Raw genomic sequence first — 26,972 nt, 5'->3', positions numbered from 1 at the left:
CATCTGCCAGACCAGATGATAAGTATACCTGGCATATGTGAGTGGTCCCACGGATGGGATGAGGACAATGAAGGTGTGTGCAAGAGAGTGAATGGTGATGTCCCTTGAACTGGCAGTGAGTGAGATACCAGTGGATATGTGATGGGTTTGAGAGTGTGAGAGTGGAGAGTGAGAGAGTGGAGAGTGATGAGACTTATGGAACAGAGGAGATCATTCATCCTTTTGTGGCACTGGGTGGCTGTCCTCTTTTGTAGGGCATTGGCGCTGACCACCGCCTCCCAAGCTGGATTGGTGATGTTGCTGCCCATCCTGTGGCCAGAGCAGGGGCAGAGGATATCACGGTGAGCCTCCACTGCGTCCAAAAGGTGCTCGAGGGACACGTCATTAAACCAGGGGCTGCAGTCGTCTTTCCTTTTGAGGCCGTGTTTTCGTTGCAGCAGTTGTCGGCTGGAAGAGGTGTGCATGTGGCTGCGCTTTAAATATGGCGCCTGGCATGATGAAGTGGTGAGGTGATGGCATGGCGGGCGAATGAGAGCCACAGCATCTGTGGACCCTGGAGGCCATCAGGGATCTGTCACCGACTGAATGTAGGAGTCATGCACACTCCCTGGAAACCGTGCACAGACCTGGAGGATGCGTTTGTGATGGTCGCACACCAGCTGCACTTTCAGGGAATGGAATCCCTTGCATGAGACATAATTGACCTCATGTTGCGATGGAGTTCTGAGCGCCACGTGAGTGCAGTCGATCGCACCCTGCACTTGTGGAAAACCTGAGATTCGGGCAAATCCAATCGCTCTTGCGTCCTGGGTCTACTGGTCCCGGGCGAACTGCACAGAGTTGTGTACCCTCACAAAGATGGCACCTATGACCCCATGGATGCACTTGTGGGTGGAAGCTTGTGATATCCCACAGAGCTCACCTGTGGAGCGCCAAAAGGCGCCACTGGTGTAGAAGTTGAATGCCGCAGTCACTTTCATGGCCACTGGAAGTGGATGCCCTCTATGTCAACATGGCGCCAAACCCTACACTAGCTGGCAGATGTGACCGACAATTTCCCTAGACGTGCACAATCTTCGCTAACACTGGTTCTCAGTGACCTGCAGGAATCAAAGGTGGCGTCAATCGATCCTGGGTCCAGCTAGGCGCCGACCAGTGATGGCTCGCTGTGGCTCTTTGGCAGCATGTGAGAGAGCACTCAGGGCAGCCTTTACCCCTCCCCCTTACAAAGCCCCCTCAACTTCAGAGCAGCCTTTGTCCCCAACCCCAGCCCCCACCAAATCACCTCAACCACAAGGTAGCCTTTGTGCCCCTCCCCCGCACCCCCCCCCCAGCAACGCGCCTCAACCTTGAAATCCAACTGGCGCCCCTCATGAGCGCTCTGCAACGTTACTGTGCATTTACCTCCGAGTTCCCCTCAAAGTGCAGCCCACTAAGCCTTTTATATGCTGTTGTGAAACACGTCAGGGCGATGAGTCCGGCGGGCTGGCCTTATGATGATATGATGTATTACAGTGAGGTTCCCGACATCCGATGGCGGGAAACACGGCCTGCCATGGAAGGGCTGAGTGGTGATTGCAAACTGGTTTCACAAGATCGTGAAAATGATTTTTGGCCTTCTCGTCATATTGTTCGCTCACTTCACCGAACAAACCGGCGCCAGTGGGCATGGATGATTTGGAGTTAAAAAACAGATGAATGTTACTTCAGTAAAAGCTGCATTGGTCGTGACAAAGCAATACACTGAAACGCAGGGTGAGAAGGCAAGAGCTGAAAAAGAAAATAAACAGTTGAAAGAACAGCCAATTGTCCTTCAAGATTAAACTCGAAAACAGTCCATAACCCTTCAGCAGCATTAAGGAATAAGGGCTGCTTTGAGCAGCAGAATGAGGGAACAGCCATTGAAGCTTTGTTAAATTGCAAAGAAAAGGAAAACCTACTAAAGGACCTTTCTGCATGCTAAAAGTTCACTCAGATTAAAGTTTGTATCTCTGGAAAATTATGAAGCAAAGCAAAATGAATGTCACTTTGAAGGAACTGAAGGACCAGTTGGCAGAGAGGATTCAGAAATGATCTATATTCCAGGAGGAAGCAGAGAGGTACAAGAAAGAGACTACGGAGTTGAAGAAAATGGTTGGACATTTGGAATAAAACTTGGGAAAACATTACAATTCCAAGGATGTATATGAAGAGATGAAAATTATGAGGCTAGAATGGAAAGAGCAAGTAGAACTTCTCACAAAAGAGCGTGAAGAGTCTCAGAAGCAACTGGCAGAAGTGCAATTACAGAATGAGCTTGAAGGATAGCGCAGAGGAGTTATACTCTACTAAAGGAAAACTGATCACTGTAGAGAATCAATTTTCACGTACAAAAGATGAGTTTGTTCAGCAAAAATGAGAACACTGGAGTGTCGCTCATAGGAAGGAGACCACTTGACAGCAGACTTGAAACGCTTAAATTATGAACTTGTAGAAGTAAATTCAATGAAGATAGTTCTTCAATTAAAACTTAAGCAACTTCACACATCAGACATCTCTAGTAAGCATCAGGAACAATGCCTGCAACAGGAGAAAGAATTGCTGATGAATCGGAACAGTTGCTTGAATGCAGAATTGATAAGCAAAACTGATGAAATTGTTGAACTCCAATCCAATCTGAACAGCATAATGGATGAGATGCGAGGTAGGGAAAGCAAATCCAGACTTTGAAAGCAGATAAGGAGAATTGTAAGAAATGCATCGAGGATCTAATGAATGAACGGAAAGAGTCTAAAGAGCAGTCAGTGACCAGGCAAGAAACATTCCAAAAAAAAATCAAATGCCCAGATGAAGTTATCAAACTTATATAAGAGCTCCGCAGATAGTTCTGGAACAAAGACAACTCAACTTACCAGAGTAGTTGCGGAGCTGAATGAAAGAACTTGAGCTCGGAAAACAACTGGAAAAGAAGAAAGTAATCAAAAATTTGGCTAAAATTGGGAAACAGGTGGGAATGAATGTTCCATTGTTGAAAAGCGACCTTCCATATTCATGGTGAAGACTCACCCGGCGAAAGACGAGGAGAGAGAAGCGACAATGTTCATCCACCCCACAAGAAACGAGTTGGAGTAGCAGCCACCAACCAGCGCAACATTTGAACCAACCACGAAAGAATGGAAGCAAAGGGTGAAAATATACCCAGATGCCAAAACAACCTCCAAACCTACAGGAAGAACCAGCAGCGACAGAGCCTACCACTCCTCTGACAGTAGTGCTAGTGAGATAAAGAAGGGTTATAAGGACTTCAGACCACCTGAACCTTTGAATTCAAGGACTTGAAAGGGGGAGATGGGGTAGTGATAATATAGTAATGACAATGTAAACGTCTGATAGAATAAGACATAAGGTAAACTTATAGTCATTTAAAATACATTGGATAAAGTCTTTTGGGGAGGTGTTGTATAAGGGTCTGCCGCATATAGGGTTAATGTGAGACTGAGAACAGTGCCACCCACACAGTAATGTAAGAGCACGTGACCCACACCCAGGGTCAGGCGGTGTTGGACAGAGCCACAGACCATCCTAAGCATGGAGACAGCTGCTAGCTTGTACCCTTTACTGTATATTTGTAAGTAGTTCCAGTAGTTAATAAAGACTTACAGTTAACCTATGTATGAAGATGAAGGCTTCTTCAGACCTGCCAAACTGTGACCAACACCCTACAACAATTAAAATTTTGAATGATCATATATGCGGTAAGCAACTGCAACTTGAGCAACTTTGGCTCAAAGTTGTTGGACTGGAAGCCAATTTACAGACATTGCGTGGCTTCCGGTGGCGGGGACAAGTTATGTTCCAGGATGCAGTCACACTAGAACCTGAGAGTTGGTCAATGGTCAGGAACAGAAGAGTGTGACAACGAGTCAGGCACATATGGGTATCCAGGGTGTAGTAATAGAAGAGTCTTGGCCCTTGACTTTGACTAACAGGTACAAGGTACTTGCCATCTGTGTGGATGAGAACAAAGACTGCGGGATGGATGGGGAAACTGACCATAGCACCGTGGTATAGGAAGCCATTCAAGTTGGGGGGAGGGGTGGTGGTGAAAAGGAACATGGTAATGGTAGGAGAAGTATAATCAGGGGAACAGATACTGTTCCTCACAGCCATGACCAAAAATTCAGAAGGTTCCGTTGCCCATCCGGTGCCAGCATTAAAGACATCTCCTCATGGCTGGAGGAGAACTTGGAGTGGGAGGGAGAGGATCTAGTTATCATGCTTCACAAAGGAACCAACAACATAGGTAGAACTAGGAATCTAGGTCTTGCTGAAAATGTTTCAGGAGTTAGGGTCCCAATTAAAACATAGCATAATCTCTGGATTGTTACTTAAATCATGTGTGAATTAGCATAGGGATAAACAGATTAGAAGGTTAAATAAGTGTGGCTGAAGCAGTGATGCGCAAGGCAAGGGTTTGACTTTATGGACCACCAGTACAAGTTTTGGGGAAACTGGGAGCTATTCCACTGGAACAGGCTCCATTTAAACCAGGCTGGGATCAATACCCTGGTGAATCAAAAAACTAGGGCTGTCGATAGGGTGGGGTTGGGGCATGAGGGGGTTTGGTGGAGAATTCAGCCAAGGGAAATTCAAAAGCAGCAAGGGAAACAGCTGTAGGCTCCAGTGTAGAGCAGAATTTTGGGTAAAAATAAGCAAAGTGGGTCAGGGAGGGACAATGGAAGCAGCGAATTTAATAGGGCAATAATGACTCAGGTGACAGCAGGGAAAATTAGAGAATAGACAAAGCTAAATCTATAATAAAGATATGTCTGAATGCATGAAGCAGTCACAACAAACTTGATGAATCAGCAGACACAAATTAACAGGTTTGATTTAACAGCAATAACGGAGACGAGGTTACAAGACGACCAATGTTGGGAGCCAAATATTCCAGGGTATTTAGCTTCTAGAAGAGATATGCAAAATAGAAAAGGAGGAGGGATTGTCTTGATAGTAAAGGATAAAATAAAGACAGTAGAAAGGAAGGCTCAGAAAAAACAGAATTAGTTTGGGTGGAGCTAAGAAATAGCAAACAGTAGAAAACATTGGTGGGAGTTATTTATGGGCCCCCTAACAGTAGCTACAGTGCAGGGTAGAGTATAAATAAGGAAGATAGAGGTACACATAAAGGTAATACAGTAATCATGGGGAAGTTAATTTTCATATGGACTGGACAAACCAAATTTGCAGTAATCGTGTGGAGAATGAATTCATGGAATATATACAAGATAGTTTCCTAGATCAATATGTTGAGAAACCAACTAGGGAACAGACATTTTTGAATCTAGTATTGTGCAGTGAGAAAAGGTTAACTAATAACCTTGTAGTAAAGAGGAATCTATGGAAGAGTGATCATAATATGATAGAATTTTATATTAAGTTTGAAAGTCATTTAGTTAAGTACAAAACTAGGCTCTTAAATCTAAATAAAGCAAACTATATAGGCAAGATGGCTAAGATAGATAGGGAAACTGCATCAAAATAAATTACAGTAGAAAAGCAATGGTTAGCATTTAAAGAATTAATACATAATTTGCAACAAATATATATTCCTTTCAGGCACAAATAAGTGGTTCAGCTACAGCTAACGAGGAGTTAAAGCTAGTGTTCGTTCAAAGGAAGCAGCTTATAATTTGTCAAAATAGTAGCAAACCTGAGAATTGGTGGTGGGGAAGGGGGGGGGGGGGGTGCGAATTTAGAATTAAGCAAAGGAGGACAAAGAAATTGAAAAGGAAAATGAAAAGAGAATGAGAGTAGACAGGGAAGTGACACGAAAAACAAATTGTAAAGCTTTCTATAGGCACGTAAATAGGAAGAGATTAGTGAAAGTAAATGTGAAACGTGTATCCATTAGAAGCAGGGACATGAAATTATAATGGGGAAATAAGGAAACAGAGGACATTAAACAAATACTTTTCTACCTCAGGGTAGAAAATACAAAAAACATTCCAGGAATAATGGGAAACCAAGGGTCTAGCAAGAATGAGGAACTTAAGGCAGTCAGTGTAAGTAAAGAAATAGTGCTGGAGAGATTAATGGGACTAAGTGATGACAGATCTCCTGGGCCTGATGACCTGCATCTTGGTGTTTTAAAAGAGATGGTTGCAGAGATAGCAGATGCATTGGTTTTGATCTTCCAGCATTCCTTAGAGTCTAAATTAGTTGCCTAGGTCTGGAAAGTAGCAAACACAAACATACTATTTAAGAAAAGAGGGAGAGAGAAATCAGGAAACTACAGACCAATAAGCCTAACATCAGTAATAAGCAAAATGCTAGAATCTATTATTAGGGACATGGTAACAGAAGCACTTAGAACATCATAATGTGATTAAGCAGAGTCAGCACAGATTTCTAAAAGGGAAATTTTGTTTAAAATCTGTTAGAGTTTATGAGGATGCAACTAGTAGAGTGGCTCAGAGGGAACCAGTGGATGTTGTGTGTTTGGATTTTCAAAAGGCATAAGGTGCTACACAAGAGGTTATGACAAAATGAGGCAATATGATTTACACATTTAACACAATTGAGGTGTTATGGATTTTTGGAATCCATCAGGGCTCCAATTTGATCTCAAGTTTAGGGATGATCTGATCGAGATGGTTAAAATGATCAAGGGCAGTTTTGCCAAGAAAATGTTTTCTCTGGGGAATCCAAAACTAAAGGGCACAATCTTAAAATTAGAGCCAAGATATTTACGAGGGAGATTGGAAAGTGTTTCAACACACAGAGTCATGGAAATCTGAAACTCTGCTTCAAAGGTTGTGGATGCTGGGCTCAATTTAAGATTTTCAAGACTAACATTAATAGATTTTTGTAGAGTGAAGGTATCAAAGAGTGTGCCAGAAAGGTGGCAGATGAGGTACAGATCTGATCTGATTGAATGGTGGAACAGCCTCAAATAGCTTAATGGCCTATTATGTTCCACGTATAGGGTTGGGGCAATATATTAGCATGATTAGATATGATGATATATATATATATAAGATGACTGGTTAATGGACAAAAATCAGCTGGAATAAACAGGATATTTTTGGGTTGGCAGGATGTAACTAGTGGGACACAGAAATTGTCAGTACTTGGGCCTCCGCTATTTACAATCTAAATTAATGACATTAATGAGGGGACTAAGTATAATCTATCCAAGTTTGCTGACAATACAAAGTTAGCTGGAAAAGTACAGGTTCAGAGGGATATGGACATGTTAGAGGAGTGGGCAAAAACATGGCACATGGAATACAATGTTGTGGTATGGAAGTATCCACTTTAGTAGAAAAAGTAAAAACACAGAATATTCTTGAATGGAGAGAGACTGGGAAACATTTGCATTAAGAGGGACTTGACGATCCTTCTACGTGAATCACAGAGAGCTAACATGCGGGTATAGCAAGCAATTAGGAAGGTGAAATGGTATGTTGGCTTTGTTACAAATGGATTGGGGTGTAAGAGTAAAGAAGTCTTTCTACAGTTATATAGAACATTGCTGAGGCCACACTGGGAGTACTGTGTGCAGTTTCTGTCTTCTTACCCAAGTACATAGCTGCTCTAGAGGGTGAGCAACAAACATTTGCTAGACTGGTTCCTGGGATAAGGAGATTGTCCTATGAGAAGTATTGAATAGACTAGGCCTATACCCCTGGAGTTCAGATGAAAGATGATCTAATTGAAACAATTTGCTAAGGGGCTTGACAGGGCGAGATATTGTGAAAATGTTTTTCCTGACAGGGGAATCAAGAGCATGGGTCTCAGAATAAGGGGCTGGTCATTTCGATCTGAGATGAGGAGAAATTTCTTCACTCAAGGGCTGTGAATCTTTGGAATTCTCTACTCCTGAGCTTATATGGTCTTCTGTCGTTGAATATACTCAAGACAGAGGTCAATGAGATTTTAGGATATTAAGGGATATGTGTGGGAGATCAGTCATGGTCATGTTGAATGGTAGAGCAGGCTCAAAAGGTCAAGTAGTCTACTTCAGGCCCTGTTTCTTACATTCACCACTGCAGGTACTGTACTGGTTCTGCCAACATTTAAAAAAAGTGAGCTGTGAGCGCCACCTTCTGTTTGCTGATAGGAGTGGAGAGATCCAGAAAAGGTGCCTGTTTCATCAAGGACCAGACAAGGAACCTTTCTGCAACTATTGACAACTAATGCTACACTAGAATAGTGCATTTTATCTTTATTTAAACCACTCAAGGTTTAAAATATTTAATTCTTCATAAAAAATACATGTCAGGCATGCTTATAAGATAGAGTTTTACATTTCAAAGGATGACATGTAACAGTAAGCAATCCTAGTTTTGTTTATGCATCTCCAATATGTAGACTGTGATGTCTACATTAAGGCATGTTTATTCTAAATACAATAGAAAAGAATCTTTGAATGGTTACAGTGCAGAAGAGGGCCATTCAGCCCATCATGTCTGTACTGACTCTTGCAAGAGCAATTCGCTTAGTCCCATTCCCCTGCCTGTTCCAATAGCCCTGCAAATTTTCTCTCTTCAGATAATTGTCTAATTCTCTTTAGAAAAAATGATGATAATTATAATGTTCTAAATTAGCTGGATGTGTACCTGTGGCAAAATATCAGAATGATTACATAGTAGATCAGGACAAAGCATTCTGCTTTATTGGCAGCCCATCCACTGGTTTAAATATCCACTCTCTCCATCACTGGTGCATTGTGGCTGCAGTGCATATCATCTACAAGATGCACTGCAGCAGCTTGTGAAGGCTTCTTCAACAACACTCCACAAATCCTCGACCTCCACAATTTCGAAGGACAATGACAGCTCATGAATTTGAGCATCACCACCTCCAAGTCACACCCCATTCTGATTTGGAGAGATTTGTTATTCCTTCACCCTTGCAGAGCCAAATGCTGGAATTCCCTCCAACACAACATAGAAGGACTTTCACCACACGGACTGCAATGTTCAAGGTGGTCCATCGCCAGCTCCTCAAGGGCTACTGTGGATGGGCCATAAATGCCAGCATTCCAAGAATTAATTCAAAGAAAGTGTCTGAGTGCCCTATTCAGCATCATAGATTACAAATTCACAGTTCGACACGTGGTCAGAAGCACATGGTACACATTCAAAGTGACTGAAGTGGATAATGTGCATTCCTGAAAGTTACATCAGATACCAGGGAGGAAATGACTGGCTGGACTTTGGTGGCTCCGAGTTTACCTTCTGGTTTTTGTTATGAGAAAATAAGTTAACAATTCATTTGTTCGGCCCACTCACCTCAGTGGTTCTTTGCAAGCTCGATGGAAGATGGAGAGAATGGATACATGGTGTACACATGTTACACGGCTTCATTTGTACTTGAAAAATGATTTTGTACTCTCACAAAACATAGGAACAAAAGAAAGCCATTCAACTTCTTAAGCTTATCACAAAGGAACAAGCGTAGGCCATTAAGCTAATCAAGTCGGTTCAGCCATTCAATCAGATCAGATCTATACCTCAACTCCACTTTCCCACACCTTTCGAGCATATTCCTCGATACCCTCACTCTACAAAAATCTATTAATGTTAATCGTGAAAATCTCAAGTTGATCCCAACATCCACAACCTTTGAGGAAGAGTTTCAGATTTCCTTGACCCTTCATGTGTTGAAATGCTTCCCGATCTCCTTCTTAAATATCTCGGCTCTGATTTTAAGATTGTGCCCTTTGGTTTTAGATTCCCCAGAGAAAACATTTTCTCGGCAAAACTGCCCTTGATCATTTTAAGCATCTCGATCAGATCATCCCTAAACTCAAGGTCAAATTGGAGCCCTGATGGATTCCAAAAATCCACAACACCTCAATTGTGAAATTAGACTTGGTGCCTGTGCAGCTAATCATGCAAATATTCAGTGAATAACTGAACAAAATAATACTGACCAACAAAGCTCTTCCACCCAGCTGGACCATCCGTTTGCCTCCATAACTCTGGCCATGCCACCAGAACAGTGTTGTGTTTCATTCCTCCCAGGCCGGACGACTGGATCAGGTGGGAGACCCCATCTCGCCGGTTGGATGACACCACCACATGGCAGAAACCTTTTGTCTTCTCCAGCCCCATCAAGGACTTGATGTTCTGTCAACAAAACAGAACAAATGAGTCGTCGTCTCCACTTGGGTATCTTGGTTAAGAGTGCGGGCACATTTTATGCAGTTGAATGTACAAAAGCTGTTAATAGGGACATGGTAGTGACAAGTATCGCAATTCCAACCCAGGCCAGAGGAACACAGAGACGCACAGGCTCAGTTTCTCCACTCTGCTGACTTCTGAATCTCAGGCACGCCAAGGCCTAATGTTCCCTGGCCAGGAGGAAGAAAAAATGAGGAGAGAGTCACCAGATCATTATCACGGGCCAATTACATGGTTGCATGGGTGGAAGGCTCAAAGCAGGTACTTGCCTGCCCTCTCAAACCACTAAGATCAAACAATACCTGAACAGCATGCAAAACCCAGCAGGTTTACTTTCTCTAAGGAGCTGCAGTGGTCTTCCAAAATCTTTCTGCCCCATCATTTGACTTCATATATAACAAACCATTGTGGCCACCACCTAACTCATCGCAACTGACACCTTGTCACAGTGACAATGGGAGTGTCATTCGCCACTTGACCCTAATGCCAGATAATGACAGAGACTGGGTGCAGAAAATACCAACCTCATATTTCTTAAGACTCACTCTACAGATTCCTGCTCCAGTTCATTCTTTCAGGTAGTGAATACCTCTTACCATCTAGTGAATATCCCTCACTATCTATTGTTGACTTGCAATGAAATTCTGTTTTCTAGTAAAACTTTGATTTCATCAAGTAATTAGACTCTACACTGATGTGTCCAGAGGACGATTGTTAGTCTAATTCCAGTCAGACAGGTAACTTGGGTCAAAAATACACTGCATCCCTGAGAAGACATTGAAGAGGTTTACTTACAACTCCAACAAGTCATTTATCAGAAATAATTGGGGGAGGAGAAATTTACTCATGGGCTTAAATATTCTAGGTCACAACCAAAACCTGAACACAAATAGATCAACGTTTCCTGATTGCTCAAAAATCAGTTCCATGTAAAGCACTTTCCATGTTATATTTTATTGTTGCACTAACTTGGTTTGGTCAAATAGAATTGAAGAGTTTTGCAAATCTAAGAGGCACATGCAGGCAGAGAGACTGGCCCTATAATTTTGGCCACATGACACCCTAATTTTGATAGCCCATCCAGGTTCTCTTCACAATGGGTGCCAACAGAACCCATGGGATGGCGAAGAGTCCAGTGGAAAATGGTCTCAGTCTTTTCAGTTTTGTTGCTGTTTTGGACAGTTTGATCAATCTTCCATTCTAGTTTTTTTTTAAAAAAAGAGGCACTTTCGTTGTGAAAAGTCTTGGTTTGGAACTACACAAAACAGACTGAAAACGTATGACTCTACTCCTGGCGCAGAAATGTCAGTGTGACAAAGTTGTTGAGCCTCCCTCCCCAAACGAATCATGGAATAATACAGCAAAGGAGACAACCATTCAGCCTGTGCCAGCTTTCTGAAAGTGCAATCCAAAGAGTCCCTAATTGCCTTGCAAATTTTTCCTCTTCACATAAATAACCAATTTCCTTTTGAGACGTTACTATTGAATCCACTTCCAGCACCCCTTCACGTTTTGCATCAGGGAAATTACTGATATTCTTTCCTCTCAGTGAATAAAATGAACTGTAAATGAAGCCAAACTGACAAGTTATTTCTGGTCAAGTATAATGCTTGCTGGATATCTGTTGTTGGAGGAGTACCTGTTCAGCATTCTGAACTTCAGTGTGCCTCTCTAGGAATGTCCCTTCCAACACGGACCCAACAATGGTCAATCCCTTGCCAGCCTTGAGCTGTGTGGTGAGTGACAGGAGTCGAGGGTGCTTCACGTTCTGTTCCAAATCCAGATTCAGCAATATCAACAGTTGAGGTCTGAAGGGGGAAGCAGACAAAAGAGGGAAGAGGGAAGTAAAAGCAAAAGTTAGATGGACAAGCCAAGTCACTTTGTGATCTGCAAAATATATGTTTCTTTTCCTTTTTTTAAAAAAAAAAGGTAACTCTTCTCTGGGTACACAAAAGGCCAAAAAGACTGCTGTTTGATTTTTTGCTACCTGCCCCTTAACCCACCCGTGGCTAGAACAAAATGTCAACACCTAGTCTTCAGCAAGTTTGATGACACTACTTGGTTTTTATCTGCAGTGTTGTACCTCTTGCACCAAGTGGATGCACCACTCATTGTGGTAGCATTCTGCATCAGTACTGAGGTCAACACCATCTCCAGTAGCCAATCCTAAATGCAGAAAGAGGAGAGAAGAGGCATCGCCCCAAGGCTTGCTTCTTCATTTAATATACAAATACCACCTCAAGAGTTCCAACTATGTTATACGTGCGCTCTTTATAAAGACCAAAATGCAAAGTGAAATAACTTTTAAATATCATCTCCAAAGTCAAATACACTGCAGTCTATCACATTTTTGTCTACTAACTTACATTTAAATGTCTATTTTTATGGTGACTAGTCTCATTGATTAGTTCAGTGTATGGTTATTCCAATTTGCTGATGATGTCTAATTTTCATGGATGTTGGGTTTAAAAAAAAGGGTGTCAATCAATTTCAAAATCTTTGTAGTTTGCTGTAAATAGGGTCATATACAGATTCCCATTCCGAATGCCTTGCATGATGAAGTAATTCAATCATTCTAGTCGAGTTTGGTGATAAAATGCACTCTTGCAAAAGAGCGCTGGGAGTATTATTTTCCATGAAACCCAGGACATAATGTCCTTGATGCTGATCTTGAGTAAACAAGAGTTTGATTTTCAGCTGTAACATCGCTCATTCTGATGAACATAAGGTACAAGTCAGCAAGAAAATTAAAATGGACTAACACATTCAGAATTATGTGTTGCTAATAAGCGGGACACCAAGCTTATGACCGGAAGCTCATTTCTGGAAAAATAAGTTTGGACAGCTTTACAGATGTGAATTAGCAAAAGTAAACTCTAGTTCTGACTTTACCTCCAGTTCTTTGTGTGAGGTGGACCATCCTCCAATCGCAGCAGAGCATATCGAGCTGCATTAAGGGACAGGCCCCTAATGCCATCGCCCCATTCTTTCTCGGCTCTGAAAGGAAACGTAAATCAAATGATTTTTTTTTAAAAACGGGCACAAACCATGTAATATTCACTAGGTCAATAAAACGCTTTCATATAAAAACGTATCAGACTATGGAGGATGGCAGCCATCTTACCCTCGATATTCAATGTACTTGTAGATACATCCTGCTATTACCATGGCAACCAGGGCGTAATACCAGGAACAGATGAACATCAAGGCAAGACATAAACTCATTCCCAGGAAGGACAAGGTCCTAGAAGTAAATTACTTATAGTAAGGCACTAAAATCAGAACATTTTCACATTGTTCACAGTCACGTACACAAGGCCTGGAGTCAAGATTAGATATATTTGAAGCCATAGTAACTCCCTTCCCCTGTTTACAGAAAAGATTTGAGATTGTATGCATTACATTTTATGGCTAAGGGATGTGCTTTGAGGCTGTTACACCTATGGAAAGAGGCCCTTCAATCTCCAACGTCACAGGTCACAACCAACTAAGTCCAAAAGCCTACTGAACCATGTGATGTCATTAAGTGTGCATGCCACAGCTACAAACTACATCTGTGTTAGTCAATTCCACCAAAAAAACTTCAGCAGATATACAAAAACATATAATATAAAAATATATAAAAAATAAACCTCTGTATATCATATAAATATGGAGACCAACAGCAAGCATGATTAGGCACTTATGCAGTGCAGGCCAGTTATGGTATCACTGATGTAACCCACCTGGTTCTAAGGAGACTAGACTACACAAAAGGATTATACTAGAAGCAGCTCAAAAGACGGCTTTCTACAACTATGTGGCCTATGTAAAGAGACTTGTTGAAGAGGTTCCACAGTAGAATAAATTGTTCAAATGTGAATGGCAACTGAAGTTTTTTGTGCTCTACAAACTAAGGCAGCGATTGTTTCTTTTGTTCGTAGTGCTTCTGCCATACCAGTGATAGTACTTAAATCGTGGCCTCCAATTAGGTGTTTTCAAGAGTGTTTGTAGTGCACACGCCAGGTTCACAAACATGTAACACATCAAGAAGAACCTGAGGAAGAAGGGAAAAACAAATGCAAATTAAAATGTTTTGTACCGTTAAACATACAGTGCTAGATTTTCCAGTTTTTTCTACCATCTTGGCTCAAGTCAGTTTAGTCGCATTTTAAATACCCGACTCCATTCTTGCTCCATTTCCCTCTCGCACCAAATCTGGGTTTCCAACTCTTCCCAAATCTGCCCACTAACCTTTGAAACAATTAATCTTCCAAACTGTAGCAGACTCACACACACACTGCCTCCTCAAGCAACCACACACTGCCTCCTCAAGCAACCACACACTGCCTCCTCAAGCAACCACACACTGCCTCCTCAAGCAACCACACACTGCCTCCTCAAGCAACCACACACTGCCTCCTCAAGCAACCACACACTGCCTCCTCAAGCAACCACACACTGCCTCCTCAAGCAACCACACACTGCCTCCTCAAGCAACCACATAGGCTGGAAGGTGTACAATGGATGCCTCCATGTTTTACAATGTTACAGTCCAAACATGAAATGTGGCTACATGCTGGAAAAATGGAGCTTGCATCAATCATTTGAACCTTGAACTTTAGATCATATTAGTGAGTTCACTCCTATGGAGTTTATTTTGTCTGCAAGTTTTGGATTAATGCTTTGATCTGCACTTTTGGTACTTTTTGACCACAAATGTCCTTGATGTACAATGAGACAATTTAGAAAAGCATCCAGTTACTATACTTTACCAGTCAGTCTGATCGATTATTCTCTGGTCCATGAATTGGAGTCCTTATTTCTACCCTAATCAATTCCTAGCATCTCTTCCTGGCAATAGTGTAGCACAATCTACAATATGTAGAAATGACCTACTCTTGTCAGGTTTAGACTGCATCAACAATAACATACTTCTGTACAGCATTACTATTCCATACAGGATGAAAACTCTTCCTGCTTAGTTCACTGCTTAGCTTGTGTGACTCTAGTTCAGGTTATGCCAGCCTATTTTCATATTTGTTCACTTCAGCTTTATTGCTATTTGAGAGTGTAGTGTAAACATCTGTTTCATCTCTTTGTAATCATCCAGTCTAATTCAGCAGGTTTTACTGGTGTATCTCCTCTCCACAGACCCTGCTTCTGTGGCACTGGCCTTCTGTGCATCATCTTCTCCCCAACCCTTCCTATTTGCATTAGAACCTTCACGAGCAGCACTCCCACCTTCTGGAAGCCTGTCCATAAACCTCTCCACCACTACCTCCTCCCTAAAAGCCCTCTTTTCCTTCAACCAAGCTTTCTGTCCCAGCCTGACCACCTCAAAATGAATCCTTCCTTGTCAGACACCCATTTTCTTAACAGCAATCCATGAAGCACATTGGACATTATTTATGTTGAAGACATTATATAAATGCAAACTGACACATACTGCTGAGACACTACGGAAGTAATACCGAAGACAGAAATGCACATCAGCCATGAACGAGAGAGAAAATATATGTGCCTGATGGGCACATTGCTTAACATCTCAGGAGCCAACTCCACTGACCTCGGATATGTGACCACCCCTAAAACCTAGATCTGGTTAAGAGATGGAAAGTAAACAGTTTCTTCAACGTCAACTTGGTGTGGAAAAAAGAAAATCTATACTTACATGGAAAGAATAGGAGCTACACTGTCAAGAGAAGCAATCAAAATGCCAATCTCACAAATACCAGCTGTGAGTAGGAGGGCCCATGTTGGTTCACCATTAGCCTTTCCGTGGCCAAAGACCTGATTTTAAAAGTAGAGAATTTGTATAAAATATACTTATCAGCATAATTACATGTCTTGCGATCACATCATGGCACTACTATGCCTGCCATAGTTGGGCCATTGGGAGTATCTAGTAATACACTGAGAATGGACTATATATTGCATAATGGGGTGCATAAATATACAATTAACACACTACCCATGATAGTTCTGGGGCTAGGGAGAAACTCATTTAGACTGATATTTTCCAAGGAGTATACAGCCTCCTTATTCCTTCTACCAAAATGCATCACCTCCTTCTCACCTATTGAAATTGATTTCCATTTACACACTTATTCTACGAATTTAATCACCATATTTTATCAACATCTTATTTGTTATGTTTAACATAACTTTCCCATGCTTATTTGCACATACCCGTAGGAAAGGAACTATCCCGTCTCTGGCAATGGCCTGCATTAGCCGAGGGGCACCAGTGAGACTCTGGAGACCAGCACCACATGTTGAAAAGAACGAACCGATCACAATAACCCAGGGAGATGGCCAGGCCAGAGTCCCAATGACCAGGTTGCCGTTTACAGACTCGCCAAACCTGGGTAAAGAAAAACAAAAATAAACTTCCTTTAAACACAAGTTGTTACAGAAGGCTAACATGATTAGAAAAAAAAAACTGTAAATCCATCAGATATATACCTAGGACAATGGGGACATTCCAGTGTGGACAACCAATGTAAAATCTGCAGCTCCCTCATTGATTCACAACAATTCATGAGGTGGAGGGTTAGATCAGAGTATGTGCTTATGGGCAAAATAGCAGCAAGACCTTAATGAGGAATTTCCTCACTAGCCCTCTCCTTTGAAGCATGGGTCCATTGAAGAGTAAGGGGTTATGCATCTGCAGGAAATTCTTCGCAATCCCACCAAAAATTGTGGTAAAAACTATTGTAGAGTTTGGGTGGTGAGGCCGACTGACTGACATCCTGCTGGTCACTCCTTCCCAACCCACCGGTGGTGACAGTAGACCCTTCAAAGCAACTATAAAGCTGATTCGCATCTCAACTCTATTTGTCCACTTTTGATCCATAACCCTCAACACCCATACCTGGACAGCAACAAAACATTCATATTGTGGACATCACTGGCAAATAGACTTCAGGTCGTGGCTGAAAACTCAATATATATGGAAAGGTTTCAGATGGCCTAAACCTACACACCCACTGGGGTCCATGTTAACAAGCCAAAAAACAACATTAATTGAATAACTGCTGTTCTACATTTAGAGCTTCAAACACTAGTCAAATAACATTTAAATGTATAGCATATTAGCAGTGATCAACTCCTGATATTTCATCCTATTATCCTTTAATAGATTTGGATATGTTAAGAGAATGGGCAAAGAAGCAGCAGATGGAATACAACATGGGGAAGTGTGAGGTCATGCACTTTGGTAGGAAGAATAGAGGCATAGACTACTTTCTAAATGGGGAGAGAATTCAGAAATCTGGAGTGCAAAGGGACTTGGGAGTCCTAGTCCAGGATTCTCTTAAGGTTAACTTGCAGGTTGAGTCGGTAGTTAGGAAGGCAAATGCAATGTTGGCACTTATTTCGAGAGGACTAGAATATAAAAGCAGGGATGTGCTGCTGAGGCTTTATAAGGCTCTGGTCAGACCACATTTAGAATATTGTGAGCAATTTTGGGTCCCGTATCTCAGGAAGGATGTGCTGGCCCTGGAGAGGGTCCAGAGGAGGTTCACAAGAACGATCCCAGGAATGAAAGGCTTAACAAATCGGAACGTTTGAGGACTCTGGGTCTACACACAATGGAGTTTAGAAGGATGGGGGGGGATCTGATTAAAACTTACAGAATACTGAAAGGCCTGGATAGAGTGGACGTAAGGAAGATGTTTCCATTAGTAGGAGAGACAAGGACCTGAGGGCACAGCCTCAGAGTAACGGGATGACTTTTTAGAACAGAGATGAGGAGAAGCTTCTTTAGCCAGAGAGTGGTGAATCTATGGAATTCATTGCCACAGAAGGCTGTGGAGGCCAGGTCATTGAGTGTATTTAAGACCAAGATAGATAGGTTCTTGATTGGTAAGGGGATCAAAGGTTACGGGGAGAAGGCGGGAGAATGGGGTTGAGAAACTTGTCAGCCATGATTGAATGGCAGAGCAGACTCGATGGGCCGAATGGCCTAATTTCTGCTCCTATGTCTTATGGTCTAATGGTTTAGAGCATTAGGAGAAATAGAATTCATGATATAATGAATCAACCTATCTATGTCTCCTGTCTGCTGGTGCATGTCAATTGTTGAATCAACAACTCAACCAAAAGATAAAAGATCTCCATTCTAATCATGTGTATCATGACCCAGTGTGAAGAGAAAACCTGAGAGTCATCCTGTACTGAAACATCTTTGATCTACATATATTTACTGTCACGTCATCTGCTTAAAAACATTCCCATTGTCTCAGTTAGCATTTAATACAGAATTAATCTAAACAGTTCATCAGCACAGTATAGTGTATTTATTGATTTTTTTTTGAGGGGTGCAAATATAATTTGCAAACAAACTTTCATTGCAACCTCTACAACTACAAGTACCCTAGGGCTGAATTACTGTAGGGTTAGATTGGCATCATAAAAATGCATGTATATACCCTATAAAGAAATAAAAATTCCAAGAAAAGTTTTCAAAATTGGGCCTTTGCTCGAACGTGTATCTTACAGGGCAATTGCATATTTGCCGCTTGCTTAGTGATAGCACTCTCACTTACGAGTCATTTATTAAACACATCAATTATTTCTTAGCCCTTCTTCTTTTAAAGGTTGGGCGATTCTACGGTGATATCACCTAGCTCCAACTAAATCACAGTAACTGCTTGCTCTGCAGCATGATGCTTGAAAAATACAGATAGCAACAAGGAGCGTGATGAACTGAGTCATTTAAACTGGGTTCAGGCTCAGATGGGAAACTAATAACCAAACAGATTACAAAATAGATTATGGAGCAGACGCAGCTTGGGGGAGCAGGGTTGAGAAGATGGAAAAAAATAATGCTAATACTTGAATTCATTACATCAGCACGTACATTCTGGAATAGTGTCCTCTATTAAATTAGACCTCATTACGACACTGCAGAAGAGTGTTAGATTACCTAATTAAAATGCTCACTTTAATTGGGGTCACTGGGTATACCATGTGTGTGTAAATGGTTTATGCGCACTGATAGACATTTATTAATAGCTTGGATCATTTTGTAATATGCTGGTCTTCATAACAGCCCAGTAAAAATAGACATGCAATTTTTTTTTTAAGAGAATTCTATAAATTTATGTTAATCGCTTACTTGTCCCTTAAGAGCACACCTTCGATGCAAGCACCAAACAAGATAATGCATGTCAAGTCTGTTGATGATTATTAAGGAAACTATGACTTTTTTGAAGAAAAATAAGCAATGTTACCTATGTTAGTTCGTTATACTTACTGGTAAAACGCACTTGAAATCAAAATCCTCTGAGGGCAAGAATTACTCCTGCAATAGTATCTATCAATGGTGTCAATAGTGGAAACTTTAATGAGTCATTGACTCTTCAGTGATGACTCACCAATTAGGGATTGAAAATCATCAAAGCAAAATACTTTTTCATGAGGGTGTGGCAACAGGAGGGTAGAAGGGCCATTTTCCTTTTAAGTGAGCCTTCTGAAAGTCTGACTAAAGTTCAAAGGGATGGACCACACTGCTCCTCTGGTATGAGCAAGGAATTAAAGCTATGGCCCGTAACTTCTGCCCCCAGCCCAACTTCTGCCTCCACACCTGCCCCGCCCAGCATTGGATTTGGGGAATCCCTCTGGAAAGTTACCAGGCAAAGGTTTGCATGGCAATTGCCCAGGAGTGCTGACTTCCTCTGGAGAGTTGCACTGCACTGGGAGCCAACTGAAAATACGATTTAAATCTCAAACTTTGATGGTTCTGCCAGCGTTATACCAATAGTTACCCAGAAAAAGTTAGAAGAATTAAAACCTCTTCCAACTTCTGGGTAACTATTGTAGACACCCAGACCGACCCCACGGGACTCCCCCACAACCACCCCATGGGACTCCCCCCACCACCCCAACCTCCGACAACCCCACCTCTACCCGACCCCAAACCCCGCCCCCCCCAATTACCTCAGACATCCCCCCTGACCTCCGAACACCCCCACCTCGCTCCCCCCCCCTTCCCTGGAATCCACCCAACCTCCACACCCCTCCCCCCACCAAGGCCTCGGACCCCTCCGACCTCTGGACACATCCCACCCACCCCCAACACCCGAACTCCAGACCCTCCTTCCCCCTATCCCCCCCCACCACCAAAAAATCTCTGGACCCTCCTACCCCAACCCCCAAATCCTATCTACTTACCTGAGGCGCTTACCTTCCCCTGGCCTGTAAATCTCCCTGGCCCTTTAAACTTACTTGCTTTAAGGCAGCAAGTGCTGTCAGAAAGGGGGCGTGGCCTCCTTGAATACGCTGGATCTAAACTCCGCTGGGGCCTGCGAGGAGTCTTTTGATGCAGACTCCAGGCCGTTCCAGCGAACGGAAGCAGCAACGCAATTTTCAAGACCAGGTAAGTGTGCATTTATTTCTTCTAATTTCTGCAGACCAGCACTTTCTGACTCTAGTTGGAAGTTACAACCCAATATTTAAATGTTGCAATAAATGTAATGAAAAATGAGATATTGAAGAGAACACTCCAAGATTTGCAGACTGTTTTCAGCATTCTAGCTCAACTTGTGGAAAATATTACGGTGTAGAAGTGTAAGGGAAAGTCAAAGTCTGACTTGCTGAGAAGGATACTGACTACATTTTATCAACCAGCTTGACAAACTAATCAACAGTTTACAGATCTGAAATAAGTTTTGTTTTCCTGGATTGTCAGCTACATTGGTAGCATTTATTGTTCATCCAGAGTTACCCTGAAGGCATTAAGTGTCAGGCAACCTGAAAGATGATAATGAAATAATTTGAAATTCCTACAGTAAGAGTTGACATTTTAAATCCCAGTCCATAAATTCCCAGATCTACTGAATTCAATTTCTTAAATTCATGACCTCTGCTTTACCTGCCCAGTTCATAAGCAACTGGGGTCTTGTTTCCCCAGGACACTTTGAATCTTGTGTGTGTTTAAGTAATTTACATTCAGCTTAGTGTGCTGATTTCCCAACATAAGGATACAAATGAAAGAGGTTGTAATAATTGCCAACAGTGTTCCAGTAGGGATGGATTTCTGGGCATCCTTCAAGTCTCCAGACCTATTTGAACCAGCCATGATACCTGTTGAGGGAAAAGGAACCCTAGTCAGAATCAAGTGTGTTATTCATTAAAGTTATGCAAGAGCTCACCCTTGCTGTTTTGTAACAATGTTTCAATATGATTTGCATTTGATCTCACCAAACACTTTTCTCATTCATTTGTACAATTGTTTCAGCATCCATATTATTCAACCTGTACATTAAACTCTCAGTTTTAGCTTGTATGTATGAGTCAAAGACATTAAATGCACCTCTTTCAAAACAGTCAAGGGAATGCTGGTGTCTTAGGTGATTTCCAATGGTATTTACCAGGGTTAGGGAATAATTATTGAACCTGGACATGCTCAGCTCGGCATGTATCTGGGTGCGAGCTTTGGAGAATGAAGGTGATGCTTATTATCATCTTTTTGCTATGAACACTGGACAGTGATGGAAAAAATTCCAAATCATTACAGGCTCACAGCACTCGGAGAAGGTCCTGAAGGACAGCCAGAATTCCTAGCAACACAGCACCTTCAGGAAAGGAGGGGGGTTGGAGAGGTAACAACCTCATGAGGGCTACAAACATGTTCATTCAAATAAGACAAAAGGAGAGACAACACATTATGCAAGGGACCACACAGTAATTGTACACCTCACTGTCCCTTCATAGCCGCAAATCTCACCGGTCACAGAGGGGAAGTAGATGCCAACCAGCATGGTGAAGTAGGTTGCAATGTCACTGAACACGTATGGGAGTCCTGTGTTTGTTACATCCTCTGAGGCAGGTACAGATGGTATTCCTTGCTTTTCCAACATTTCCCCCTGTGATCCGTAAGTACTCCAGATGTTGTCTGGTAGGAGAAAAAAAGAATCAAAGTGCCATGTGTGTTTTAGTAAAAAAAAACCAATAAATTTAAAAATAATGACTCGGATTTTACAGTTGTAGCGATGGCAAGACTGTCAGCATTCACTGTTGTCACACTTGAAACCAGCAGCAAATGTCTCCAAATGCACAGTTAAACACTGAAACCTAGAAGCGGCTGTCAATGATTCCCTGCTCCTCCACAGGGTGCACTGTTAAAGCCCCCCTGAATGGAAATCAATTAGTAATCATTTGAATCGACATGAATTTCCATTTTTTGCACTCAGATTTACTGCAAAAAAAAGTTGAAAAAGTTATGCCTTATTGAACGAGGCGTAAATGTGTTTTCAAACAGCATACCAAGTTCATAGCTCTGAGCAACCTCTCTGGCCCTGAAAAACTAATTTTATGCTTGTGGAATGTCACATTTCTCCATTATAATATTAAAAAAACACTTTAAATAATGCTTTTGAAAGTTGACGTTGCTTCATGTTCTATCTTAATCTCACATGAACACTAAAATATATATTTCGCTGTATTTAAATAGATTAAAAACTAATGGATAATCAGTATTTTTAAAAATCCCTTTTTGCTGTCTATGAGAATTCTTCAATGTGACTGGTTGCTTTGCCACCTTGATGACATCACTGTTGCCGGACACCAGAGGTTTCCTTGAGTTGACACCAGAACCAAAGTAAAGTCGGGGAAGGGGAAATCCATGCCACATGAATCACTGGAACTTAGTGGACAGCTTTCTTCAAGGTCAACGGTAAGCAGTGTCCTTTTACCACTGATATCTAAATCTCATTGTTCCAAGTTAATTACAATGGGCCATAACTTCTGTTGAGTGGCAAACATAGTCTGATTGCCACTCTGCTCCTATTTACTTACATTGAAATGCAGTTGCACCTTTCTCGCCCAACCTTCCGACTCAGGCTGAGTGAGAAAGGTGGAGTGCAGCGGGTTCCTGAGGCCTTCTGTCAAGTGCAGCAGCATTGACAGAAAGGAAGACATGCTCCCTTTTTTAACAGCACTAGCTGCTGTAAAGTAGGTGGTACAACTGAAGGTCCAGCCACTTTGAGAATCCAGGGAGAAAGTAAGTGCATCAGGTCAGTGGGTAGGATGGAGGGGCCGGGAGAGGGAGGATAGGGTGTGGGGAGGGGAGGGGGTTGGTGGTCAGTGTGGGGGGAGGGTGTTGGTGAGGGTAGTCGAGGCTGGGGAAGGGAGTATGGGGCTTTCAAGAGGGTGTAGTTGAGGGAGATTTGGGTGGGGGCAGTGGGTCAGCATTACAGTTACCAAGAATTAAAAGTGGTTTTAATTTAAATTAGAATATCGGATGGTTCTCAGTGCAGGGTAATTTCCCATCGGACGTTTTGAACTTCCCGGGCAATTGCCGTGCAATCCTTACATGGGGGCTTCTGTGCGGGGCGTGTCCTTGGCACATCTCTGGGGTCCTCCCAGGTATGACACCCCAGAAATCGGAAGTTATGGGCCTATATCCTTTATTAAAATGCTTCTCCCTTTCTCTGCCTCCAACTCTAATCTTTTAAAATCCAGAGAAGTAATTTTAACCCAAAACATCTGAAAGGATTAGATCAATCCAACGCATCCACTCACCATCCTGACTTGGAAATATGTTGCCGTTCCTTCACTGTCGCTGGGTCAAAATCCTGGAACTCCTTTCTTAACAGCACTGTGAGTGCACCTACACCACTTGGACTGCAGTGGCTCAAGAAGGCAGGTCACCACCACCTTCTCAAGGGCAATTAGGTACGGGCAATAAATGCCAGCCTAGCCAGCGATGCCCACATCCCATGAATTAATTTTTTTTTAAAAAAATCATTCATTCTACATCCACTCAATGTTACTTCCGAATGACTCAATGTGAAGTAAAATTTGGTAAAGTGTATCACGGGGGCTGATCCTACCCAGTCAATTTTCTGTTGGATGGTTTAGGTTAAAACTACTCCCCTCAAGCTTATTACTATTGTGACACCTGACATGCTGAAGTCAACAGGCAGTCCAGTGCTGTAACTGTGCTGTTGCATTCATAGTTGCTTTTGAACCTCTAGTTCTATAACCTTCAGATCTCTCTGCTCTTCAAATTCTGACCTCTTGTACATCCACAATTTTCATCACCTCACCACTGGCAGCCATACCTTCAGGTGCCTAAACCTGAAGCTTGAGCTCCCTATACCTCTTAAGGCACTCCTTATGACCTACATATACCACTGATGTCCTAGTATCTCATGAAGCTCAGTGTCAAATTTTGTTTGATAATGGTCCTGTGAAGCACCTTGGGATGATTTACAACATTAAAGGCACTAAATAAATGCAATTTAATGTTTTTTGCTCCAGAATTTTAAGAACACATCTTATTCTGGTTTTCTCCAGGTACGGCGCTCATTTGCCAAGTCTAATGTAAGCCAGGAGATCACCACAAATATGTAACACAGACAACCACTAAACACCAGAAATAAGATATGGCCTTTTTGTATCATAAGTTCCCTATCTTTCCCAGTGCAGGCCTGCCTACTTATTGACTTGATGGTGATGTGAAGAGGTCCAAAGGAAAGAAACGTCAAAACAAAAAATCATTACTAAACATGTCCAAAATTGCCATTAACATGCAGGCTGAAAAAAAATTCTTCAGAAACAAACTACTGCAGATGTTGGAAATCCAAAATATCAGAAAATGTTGGAGAACGCTCGGCAAAGTGTGATGAGAAACATTTAACATTACGTTGACAATCATTCATGAGGACTGAAACATTAATTGTTTCTCTCTCCACAGATGCTGCCTGATCTCGAGTTTTTCCAGCATTTTCTGTATTCAAGTGTCCTGTCTCACTGCATTGTATTTGATATTTATGAACCGTAAATGGCAGTTGTGCCTCACACTTATTTCAGTTGTGCTGTTATAACCAGGGTACATTTACAGTACAGAAACAGAAAATGCTGGAAAAACTCAGCAGGTCCGCCAGCATCAATGGAGAGAGAAAAACAAAGTTAACGTTTCAAGTCCATATGACCCTTCTTCAGAGCTCATTAAATCTGTTTCAGATTTCCAGCATCCGCAGTATTTTGCATTTACAGTACAATGTCAGTGCTAGGTCAGAATGGCATCAATGCTGAGGTTGTGTAAGGTCAACCCAGAATTTTTTTTTTTAATTATTCGTTCATGAGATGTGAACATTGCTGCCTAGGCCAGCATTTATAGCCCATCCACAATTGCCCTTGTCCAGAGGGCATTTTAAGAGTCAACCACATTCACATGTAGGCCAGGCCAGGTAAGTACGGCAGATTTCCTTCTCTAAAAGGACATTAGTGAACCAGGTGTGTTTTTCCAACAATCAGCAATGCTTTCATGGTCATCATTAGACTTTAATTCCAGATTTATATTGAATTCAAATTTCACCATCTGCCGTGATAGGATTCGAACCAGGGTCCCCAGAGCATTACCCTGACAATACCATTATGCCACAACCTCCCCAAGGCCCATCTGACAGGAGGAAAGGATTCAATTCCACTATCTTCTGCAGCTAGCCCTGGATCTGCACAACAATAAAACTAGAATCAGGGCAAAGAGAAAAGACTTCACTCCCACATTACCAGCAGAGTGCACAGTTTTCCAGGAGTTCAGCCTGTCAATTCCTAGCAGCGCATCTCTTTATCTAGGTTACTGATTTCAGAAGCATAAGTAGAATCCTCGATAGCTGGGAAAGTGATGCAAATAAACGCTTGAGGTATTGCTGCTTTGTTCCAGAAAGGCCAAGATGCCTGGTTTAAAGTCAAAACTTGTATCAGCACATTTCATTTCCCACTGGAGACCACTAAAGCAGGTCATAAACTGGGATTTTAAAACTTTAAAACATTGCTATTAATACATTCGAAGTTCAGCTAAAAACTCGCATTAAATTACTGTTCCAGCGTTAATGCATTTATGGGTTTACTGTCACGGTCCTCAAGATTTGTGCCACCAAACTTAAGAGCATTCATTGCCATCTCGAATGCTTCACATCAGTCCTTTATTCCTCCATCTTGCAAATGTACTGCCAGCATTCTACCTCTTAAGCGAATGAAGCCCCTTACTGTTTGAAGTTGAGACTCATTGAACAAGCTTTAATACATTTCATCCTCTTCTGTGTCTCAAACTGAGGAATAGATTACTTTCCTTCCTTCTGAAATCACCAGGATTTTAAAATCCGTACTTGATATTTAATCACAACTTCCATGAGCTACCTTGTATGCTCTTGACATTCAATGCCATTACCGTTGCTGAATCCCCCAGTATCAACATCCTGGAGGTTACCATTGACCAGAAACTGAACTGGATGAGCCATATAAATACTATGGCTACAAGAGCAGGTCAGAGGCTGGGAATCCCGCAACGATGAACTCACATCCTCACTCCGCAAAGCCTGTCTACTATCTACAAGGCACAAGTCAGGAGTGTGATGTAATCCAAAAACACTCAAGAATCTCAACACCAACCAGGACAAAGCAGCCCACTTGATTGCTATCCCATCCACAAACATTCACTCCCTCCACCACCGATGAACATTGGCAGCAGTGTGTACTATCTACAACATGCACCGCAGAAACTCACCAAGCCTCCTTAGGCAGCACCTTCCAAACCCATGACCACGACCATCTAGAAGGACAAGGGCAGCAGATACATGGGAACACCACCACCTAGAAGTTCCCTTCCAAGCCACCATCATCACGACTTGGAAATATATCGCCGTTCCTTCACTGTCGCTGGGTCAAGATGCTTGAACTTCCTTCAAACAACACCATGGGTGTACCTATACCACATGGACTGCAGTGGTTCAAAAAGGCAACTCACCACCACCTTCTCAAGGCCAATTAGGGATGGGCAATAAATGCTGGCCTAGCCAGCAACCT

The 26,972-nt window shown here is 42.1% G+C and overlaps 1 protein-coding gene across 8 annotated transcripts in view; it reads right to left on the bottom strand.

The window, feature by feature from the left end:
* Window positions 1–26,972, bottom strand: part of LOC144679098 (solute carrier family 12 member 7-like) — a 261,233-nt gene that overhangs the window by 40,969 nt on the left and 193,292 nt on the right. For all 8 annotated transcript variants that reach the window (XM_078539393.1, XM_078539398.1, XM_078539396.1 and 5 more), the window contains exons 9-18: window positions 21,886–22,053; window positions 21,144–21,242; window positions 19,276–19,333; window positions 16,344–16,518; window positions 15,826–15,944; window positions 14,110–14,208; window positions 13,297–13,416; window positions 13,065–13,169; window positions 11,812–11,980; window positions 9,923–10,118 (exon numbers count right to left, since the gene is read on the bottom strand). In XM_078539393.1, coding sequence (XP_078395519.1) covers window positions 9,923–10,118; window positions 11,812–11,980; window positions 13,065–13,169; window positions 13,297–13,416; window positions 14,110–14,208; window positions 15,826–15,944; window positions 16,344–16,518; window positions 19,276–19,333; window positions 21,144–21,242; window positions 21,886–22,053 — 1,308 coding nt within the window. The remainder of the gene's footprint in view (window positions 1–9,922; window positions 10,119–11,811; window positions 11,981–13,064; window positions 13,170–13,296; window positions 13,417–14,109; window positions 14,209–15,825; window positions 15,945–16,343; window positions 16,519–19,275; window positions 19,334–21,143; window positions 21,243–21,885; window positions 22,054–26,972) is intronic.

The sequence above is a fragment of the Cetorhinus maximus genome, chromosome 3 (assembly GCF_964194155.1).
Source record: "Cetorhinus maximus chromosome 3, sCetMax3.hap1.1, whole genome shotgun sequence".
Classification (NCBI taxonomy): Eukaryota; Metazoa; Chordata; class Chondrichthyes; order Lamniformes; family Cetorhinidae; genus Cetorhinus; species Cetorhinus maximus.
Note: the sequence above shows the minus strand (reverse complement) of the source record. Positions and strands in the feature narration are given on the sequence as shown.